This window comes from Hydra vulgaris, chromosome 14, assembly GCF_038396675.1.
Source record: "Hydra vulgaris chromosome 14, alternate assembly HydraT2T_AEP".
NCBI classification, from domain to species: Eukaryota; Metazoa; Cnidaria; class Hydrozoa; order Anthoathecata; family Hydridae; genus Hydra; species Hydra vulgaris.
The window spans coordinates 9,500,001-9,509,746 of NC_088933.1; the positions used below are offsets into that span (position 1 = coordinate 9,500,001).

Here is a 9,746-nt window from a genome sequence, read left to right on the forward strand (position 1 = left end):
CATTCAGTACTGATTATAATAGAGATAAATGGATACTTTCAAATCTTATATCACTCTTAGAAAACTATGCCCCTAATAAGATTCAAGGAGATGAAGAATCAAAAAATGCTGAAAAAGTTAAGACTAAAGACTTAGGTGGTTTTTTAAGAGAGTTTGAAAAAGAAGATAATAGTATTATGCCTTCTTCTAATAAAAACAATGAAATGCTTCTTCACACTAAAAATTGGGAAAACTGGTTGAAAACAATACGTCACCAAATACAAAGTAAGACTTTGAGGTTTCGAAAAAAAGAAACGCCTGATAAAGCTGAATGGATTCCATGGATTCTCAAGAACAAACTACATGATAACATATGGAAAGATATTTCAGCGATAGAAGAAGAATATAAAAGAAAACAAAAAGACCAAAAAAAGAACGTTATTTTAAAACGAATTGTAAATGATTTAAATACACTATTTTCATTGCATTAATTATCAAAATAAGTTGTTTTTATAAATGCGACGTGAAAACTGACGTAATTTGACGTAAAGTAAAAATATGCAGGCAATTAATTGTATCGCAAATTATTCTCACTAATTTTAATAGTTTATGATTTACCGACAAATACATAAACAGATTAAAAAAAAGTAAAATATAGTTAATATAAAAAAAAGTAAGATATATTTTAAAAGAATTGAAATTATTATTTAAGCAATAAATATATAATTGTTTAATTAATCAAGTTTTAGTAAACAAAAGTTTTATTCATGTCATTTATACTTTTTTTGAATTCGTTTTTTGCTTTATTGAATATTTTTATTGAACGATAAAATTATATTGAGGTAAATAAAATGTTTCGGGCGCAAACCTATAATTGACGTTATAAAATTATTATCACGATGGTGACTTCGGGTGTAGTGGAAAAAAAGAAGACATTGTCAAATTAAAAATAAAATTTTAATACAAAATATGCAAATTGTGTAACTGAAACACCTGACCACCATTTTTGAGTAACACAATCTATGCATCCACTTTTGAAATATGCAGCATCAAACATTAACATACGTTTAACATTATTAACCTTTTAAGTGGTTTGTTCAAAAAAAAGCGTTTTAAAATTTTTCATGATAACTAAAATACATTAAAACTTTAAATTGTACAAGATAAATAAAGATTTTCAAGTATAAAATAAATTAGCAAAATAAGATTTTTTTTTAAGCTGTAGAAACTTATGGATAATAAGTAATTCACGACTAAACGGACATCTAATTGTGGTGCACAAAAGCTCTAGAGTCGGGTTCATTTTAAAATTTTGCAAGTATTTAGGTAAGGTGAAAAAAAACAACGTAAACAACCTAAAATTACATTAAAAAAATTACATAAAAAATTTTTACTAAAGTTCATTATAAACTAAGTAAACATTACTATTGTTTAAAATCAATATTTTTATTCACAGCGATATTTTGAAATCAAAACGCAACATATAATCCAGCATCACATTTTATTCAAAAATTATTGTTTCTTATTATGATCGTAAGCATTATCTTTGTGAGCAGTAGTCAATATGGCACTTGGGTTACGATTAAACTCTGTAAGTTAAAAAGAGTCACTGATGTTGGTAAACTTTTTGCGAAGCGTAAAGGCTTACCAATACCATGGTTTTTTTGGTGTAATCGTTTTTTGGTGTAATCGTTTTTTGGTGTAATCATCATGGGTCAATCAGCGTGATCTTAATACAACCACGCCAAACTGTACCAATTATATCCGCAGAACCATGTTTGAGAGCTTCGCAGAATATTATTGAGGCGTGTTCTGTATGTAAGTACAGTTAAGTACATTTTAATTTCACTTGATGTCACTAGATAGTCTTCCATTTCGAAAAACAGAATGTCTTGGAGTATACTATGCCTATTTTGCATTGACTTGCATATTTATTTGTTATTTTTAGTATCATATATTTTTATAAAGATACGGTATTTATTTAAAAATATTTACTATATATAGTAAATTATAATATACAGTATCGGACAAAACGAGTGCAACCAAATAATACTAATTTAGTTTCTTTATATAAAAGTGCTGCATTTTTTCAATTTAGAGAAATAACTATGTAACTGTTTTTTTTTTTTTTTTTTTTTTTTTTAATTTAGGTGCCCCAAGAAGACCTAACGGTCTTGTCACAGAGCACCGCGGAAGTGCATTTAACCAGGAAGTTCACGCCTCCTTCCTTACCGTGACGCGTAAATATGTCCAAAGATCGTTTCGAACCTGGATCTCCTGCTTATAAAGCAAGCGCTCTAACCACTGCGCCACGGGCGCACTGGTTAGAGACAAAGTTCTTCAAGTTTAGAGACAAAGTTCTTCAAGTTTTATTCATCACAAAGTTTATTATTTGTACACGAAAATTAATAAATTAATCAAAAGTATTAAAAAAAGTTGATTTCCTTCTGAACAAAACAAGTGCAACTCGACAAAATGTTGACCAAGTTGTATTTCGCTATCAATAGTTCGTGGCGAATCCTTTGTTGTCGATCACAGCCTTGCATCTTCGAGGCATAGATTCGATCAGGTGATCAATGAAACTATGTGGAATCGCTGCCCAGGCCTTTTGGATTTGTTCAAACAATTTATTCTTATTACGAACACCTTCACAATTAATTCTGCTGTTGACCATCTCCCACAGGTTCTCGATAGGGTTGAGATCCGGAGATTGAGGCGGCCAATCCATCACCAATAGGTGGTTGTCTTGAAACCACTGCTTGACTACTTTTGCAGAGTGTTTCGGATCGTTGTCTTGCTGAAAAACCCATTTTATTGGCATATTCCATTCAGCATGAGGTAACATAACATGTTTCAGGATATTTTTATATATGAAACAGTCCATTATTCCATCGTTTCGATGTATTGGACCTAGACCTTTAGCAGAAAAACACCCCCAGATCATTACATTGCCTCCACCATGCTTCATGGTCTTATGGCAGTAACGTAAATCGAGGCGTTTTGCGGCCGGTCGACGTACACAGCAAATGCCATCGCTCCTAATGATGTTGAACTTCGATTCATCACTGAACAGGACAGTTCGCCATTTCTGCACATTCCAGTCATATACTCCATATGAGATGTAGCAAACAGGAGTCTTTTCTTCTGGTTTTTCAGTGAAATCAGCGGTTTCTTTGCAGGGCGTCGAGAAAACAGTCCGGCTTCAACAGCACGTCGTCTGATTGTTCGGTCCAATACAGGTAGCTCTAATTGCTTTTGTAACTCGACTGATGATATCCAGGGATCCTTCTTGACGGATCTGACGATCATAGTATCCTCTCTAGAAGTGGTGGAGCGCGGTCATTTGTTATCTGCTGCCAACTTCCCCGTAGAACGATATTTGGAACATAGTCTTGATACGGTCCATTTTTTCACGCGATATTTATCACAAATACTTTTTTGTGACATTCCACTTACGTAATCGCCAATAATTTTCTTTCTTAGTTGCAATCCAAGACTGTCGGGAGCCATTTTTGCATTTTGAAGTCATAAAAATAATAAAAATAAATAATCAGGATTCTCAAGGCTTACCGTGTTACATTTACCTTGTGATGATACAATAATGCTCTGTGGAACACAATGTCTTGGTTGGATGTGGATTGTGTTGATGTAATGAAACACTTGTTGTATTTCACTTCTTGTATTGATGTTCTTCGATAAAACACTTTGATAAAACTCGCTTCGATAAACTGCCTTGATAATACTAACTGATTGACTTCCATATACTGACTGAATTACATGTCGATTTACATGTCTCTTATATAGTAAAATAAACCTGTGTGAACCTGTTCTGGAAGATTCTAGATGCTTCTTTTCGATACTTCTGGAAGCTTCTGGATGCGTCTGGATGCTTCTGAATGTTTCTGGATACTTCTGGATGCTACTGGATGCTTCCAGATGCTTTTTCTGGAAACTTCTTGAAGCTTCTGCATGCTTCTGGAAACTTCTGGATACTTCCTTTAATTATTAAAAAACTTCCGTGACGTTGACACGGACCAGACTTAAGAAAATGAAACAAACCAAAAAAGTTGCACTTGTTTTGTCCACTGCAAAATGGCACTTGTCAACAAAATTCTGCCTGTGTGCTGTCACCTGTCAGCTGATTGCTCATGTCATGGCATATTATGACTCCAGACTCCTGAACAGTTTGCTGAGGTTGTATAGTTCGTTGCGTTTTTAAGACATGTAAAATTAGGAACACTTTTTAGCATTGTTTGATGTTGGTTGCAAATGTTTTGTCCATTACTATAACTCTTTATAAAGATGTCTCTTTACTAATTGATCAACTTAAATTCAACAATATTCTCTGCAGATAAAAACGGTACTCAGTTACTTATATATTTATTAGGATTTTTTTTGGAAAATAATGAAATAGTTTTTTGTAATTGGTTAGCTTGGAGCATATTAAAAAACATTTTGTATTGTTTTCAGAGGCGATTCTACAAACAAAATGAGGAGGAGGGGGTTGAATTCCTTAAAAAAGTACCAACTGGCTTCTTAAAAAAAAAAAAGTCCTTAAATCTAAAATTTACCCAACTGCATTGTGTCAAATACTCGACTAGCCGACTAAATTCGTTAAAAAACCGACTATAACTTGAAAATCACCTTTTTGGGGGGAAGGGAGGGGGGGTTTCCTTCCTGGTCGTTTGTTTTAAAAATTTCATGATTAGAGAGCAATTTTTGCTACAGAATATGGTTAAGAGCCTGAAAGAGAGTGCAAAAAATTATATGATGAAATAACTGACCATAAAAATCCAACAATCATAAAACTTGTTATATCCAGTAGTTAAATTTAAATAATAATATTAATAAACGTACCATAATTAATTGCACCTAAATAAAACTAATACATGCTGTAAAATTACACTTATATTATTTCAAATACAGCATTTAAAGAAATTTTTTTAATATTTATTTTAGCAACAAATTTATTAGAGTACAATCGGGTCAAACCGCACACCATATCATTCCGCACACTGATCGAAATTATCAAATAAAAACTAACGGATAAGACTATGAAAAAAATAAAAATAGAATCAAATACAGAACTATCTCATCTATTCGAATTTATAAAATTATATGCCGATTTAACTCTATTTTATTCTTTTTTTATACAACTTTAAGCGGAAATCAAAATTTTTTATATAATTTTGATCGTTGCGAGCAAAATGGCGCTTGAACCGAAACTGATATAAAAATAATTTTAGCACTATCTTGTTGGAAATTTAATTTTAATTCTGATAGTATAACTTTTATGCAGCTTGAACAAAAAGTTAATAAAATATCAAAAAAGTAAAAAGCTTTTTTTCTGATAAAATCGCACACTTGATTAATTACTTAGTTAAGTTTTTCGCAAGTAACTAAGCGCTTATCTTTATCTAATTAACTTAGTGTTAATACCGGTTTAATTAAAAATTAACTATAATGTTATTTGCTTATATAATCATCTCTTAGTCATTAAAAACCAATTTTTATATTATTTTTCAATATAATTATCACTCACTCATGTCAATTTAACTCACTCGCTTTAACATACAAGGAAGATAACATACTAGCCGCATTAACTGATATGAAAGAAAATAAAAAATCACTGAAAATAGCCGCATTCAAACATGGCGTTCCAATCTCAAGGCTCGAAGATCGCAAAAATAATAACAACAAAGGCTTCCATGGCTCAGGGGCAACAATGGTACCCCCTAATGAAACAGAAAGATTGATGGTGCATGCATTCCAATTACTTGGTGACTGGGGTTATGTTTTAACCCGAAATGAAATCCTTGACTTTGTATGTGGAGACCTTAAACGCGAAGATCAATTGTACTTATTCAAAATTTTCAATCCTTAGGAAGACTGCTTTTATGTCATTATGAAGAGATGGTTAAAAGAAATTTCAACAAGAAAAGCGGATAACTTAGCATCTAAATTAGCCGCTTCTTGTACGCCAGACCAATAATTCATCTTTATTTTGAATGCGTCGCCAAGCAATATCAACAGACTGGTACACCTTCTGGGTTGTATATTTGGAATTGTGATGAAACAGGTTTTTCGAGTGATCAAGGCAAAGCAACCGTAGTGTGTCGAAAAGTGGCAAGACGTGCATATAAATTTGCTGGCATTAATGAAAAAATTAATTATACTGTAAACAACTGCTGCAATGCTGATGGGTATTTTGCACCGCTATTTATGATATACAAAGCCAAAAGGAACTTCCGTCCTGACGGGGCAAGAGGTAGTCCAGTTGGCACCAAAGATTCAATTTTAAAATCAGGTTGGATGGAGCACGATAAGTTTATTGAATGGCTGGAAGAAGTATTTATACCCGAAACATTTTATATAGTATTACAACATGAATAAATTATATTTATTCATATTTTAGTATTAAATGGGCATACAACTCACATAACTTCAGAGGCGGTATTGCTGTGCAAAAAACCCAATATAATCTTGATTTGTCCACCAGACCATTCTTCACATATTCTACAACCATTGGATAGAGGTGTCTATTGTCAAACAAGCATGGAAAGAAATTCTTACAAATTATTACAAAGACTCAAAATGTGAGAACTTAGATAAACAAAAATTTCCACCGTTGCTCAAACTACTGTACGAGAGTGGGAAATGTTTTACACGCTTGCATGCAATTGCTGGTTTCCCGTACACTGGCTATTTTCCACCTAACAAAAACAACATAAATCAAAAGGCATTAGCAATTTAATCCGCACACAAAAGTTTAATCCACCTTCATCAACTTTAGCAGCCTTCCCAGCACCTTCATCATCTTTCTCAGACACAGCTTCATTATCTTTAACAGCCGCCGCAGCACCTACTCCAACTACACACCGATTACCATCTTTATCAACTACGCCAGTTTAAAGTTATGATGGTATCAAGTATGTGTTAAGCGTTGCAAAAACAGTACAGAGATAGAGTTGAAGCAGTTTTTTCGAACCAGAAATCAATCACATGTTAAGAAACCGAAGCAGTGCAACATGTCAAAACTTGGCGGAAAATGTATTACCGAAGAAAATGTGATCGAGTTCCTTTAACAACAAAAAAAAAAAGCAACAGAGGAAGCCGTGAAAGCTGTTAAACTTGACGCAAAGTGTAGACTCTCTATGCGAAGTACTCAAATGCCTGAGCATAACAATGCTGAGCAACCTCAGAAAAACAATAATGAAGAACAAGTACCAGCAGCCAAACGAGCAAAAGTTGCAAAATGTAAAAAGTGTAGAGTAGAGTTACACATAAGAAATGTTGCAATTCGAGAATTCGATGTGTCGGGAACGGTTGTGCATAAAATGTTTACCAAAGTAATGTGTCGTTGGAACTAAATTATTTTGTTGCAAAAAATGTAAAAAATTTGATATGGTTTTTTAAATATGAGTCGTGTTGAAATAAATAATAAAAAAAAGTTAAATTTTAAAAAATTCAATGCTTTCTCAAGTGTGCGGTTTTATCAGAATGTCGCCTAAAACGCACAATTTTTTTTTCTTTATATTTAATAATTTCGATAATTTTCTTATTATTTTTTAAACACATATTTATATTGTTTTATGTAGTTTTTAATTACCTATCTTATTAAAAAATTAAAAAAAAAAGTTATTTAATTTTTATTGATAAGAGTGCGGTTTAACCCTGTTTTTCTCTATAATCCAAGGATTTAATTTGTTTTTTTTTTTGTTTTGTTTTTTTGTTTTTTGTTTGGTTTTGTTCGTTTTATTGCCTTTTAATTAAGAATTTTGCTACAATATTTAAAATACCAATATATAATAATTAAAAAAAAAATATATATATATATATATATATATATATAATATATATATATATATATATATATATATATATATTTATATATATATATATATATATATATATTTATATATATATATTAAATATATTTATATATATTTAATATATATATATATAAATATATATATATATATATATATATATATATATATATATATATATATATATATATATATTAAAATATACAATGATTGCTATTAAATAATAAAAGAACGCGGGAGATCGTAGAATACGGTCTTGTCATCGAGTATCGCTAAAGAAATGATCGTGTTAAAATTTACAAGATAAAAAATAAGTTAACGAAGTAAGAAACTTAAAATATTCCGTTACAAATACAAAAAACATTATTACATATTACAGTTGCTAATGATACATATATAATTTTTAAAAAATTAATGGTTAAATAGAGGGTAAAAAGGAAGATTACTAAAAAAATATCAAAAGTATATTGTTAAATTTTCGATTGTAAAAATGAGTTCTTTAAGCTTTCGTTTAAAAGAAAAGTAATTACTTTGATGAATAAAATCCACAGTAAAATTTTTTTTAACTATTTTATTCCATAAGAATGGTCCGCGATAATCAATACAAAATCTATAATGATTTGTTTGAAAAATGGGCCGCTTAATAAAATTATCATTGCGTAAAATGTATTTATTTTTATCTTTTGATGAATACAAATCATGAAAAGAAATCGGGGATGAATTGGTTTTACATTTAAACACAAAACAAAGAGTATTAAAAATGTTAAGCTCATATATATTAAAATTTTCATTTCAAATAATAGAGGCTTGGCATGAGTATTACGGTCTTTAAAATATATAAGACGTGCTACATGCTTCTGCTGACAATAAAGAGGTTTAAGTTTATTTTTCTTTGTACTACGGCAAGCAATGTTTGCATAGTTTATGTGACAATGAATAAATGAGTGATAAAATTGTACTAAACTACGTTTATTTAAAACATTTCTTGCTCTTTTACAATATTCCTATACTTTTTGAAATTTTACTTGATAAGCTTTTAATGTGATTTTCCATGTAAGATTTTTATCTATACAAACACCTAGAAAGTTGGTTACTGTTGCTTTTTTAATTTGAATATTGTCAATAACAAGATGAGGCATGTTAATTGGCAGTTTATATTTTTTGATAAGAGGATGGAAAAGAATCCATTTAGTTTTATCAATGTTAAGAGATAATTTGTTAGTCTTAAACCAGTCAGATATTTTGATTAACTTGATGTTCACGCAATGAAATAGAGTAAGAATGCTTTTGTGTGACATAAATAAATTAGTGTCATCAGCAAACATAATTGCTATTAAATCCAAGGCTTTGTATAGATCATTAATATAAATAAGGAAAAGAAGAGTTCCTAATATGGCTCCTTGAGGAACTCCACATGTAATATTTAACAAATTTGATGAAAATTTTTCATTCGCGTAAACAAATTGTTTACGATTAGTTAAATAACTTTTCAACCATTTTAAAACATTGCCTGTTATACCATAATATTTTAATTTTTTATGATCAATGGTATCAAACGCTTTCGCTAAATCAATAAATATTCCCAATGTGAATTTAGAATTATTAAATGAGTCTGATATACTTCTTGTAAGCTGAATAACAGCATGCTCTGTTGAATTATTTTTTTTAAATCCATATTGCATGATATAATAATTTGTTTGATAAAATGTGGCTGTATATTCTGTTGTACAAAATTCTTTCTAAAATTTTAGAAAAAATGGAGAGGATAGAAATTGGACATAGTGTTTACATTAGTTTTTTCTCCTTCTTTAAATATAGGAATAGTTTTTGCTATTTTTAAATCATCAGGAAAAACTCCCTAATTAATAGAGCATTTAAAAATTTGGAAAAGTCTTTTAAAACGTCAAAACAGTTTATAATAACATTCCCATTGACATT

The 9,746-nt window shown here is 30.4% G+C and overlaps 1 protein-coding gene across 1 annotated transcript in view; it reads left to right on the forward strand.

The window, feature by feature from the left end:
• LOC136090551 (uncharacterized) overlaps positions 1 to 482 on the forward strand; it is an 11,735-nt gene extending 11,253 nt beyond the window's left edge. The window contains exon 3 of the mRNA XM_065817337.1: positions 1 to 482. This exon is cut by the window's left edge and continues 180 nt beyond it. Coding sequence (XP_065673409.1) covers positions 1 to 470 — 470 coding nt within the window. The 3' untranslated portion in view covers positions 471 to 482.
• The last annotated feature ends 9,264 nt before the right edge of the window (positions 483 to 9,746 follow it).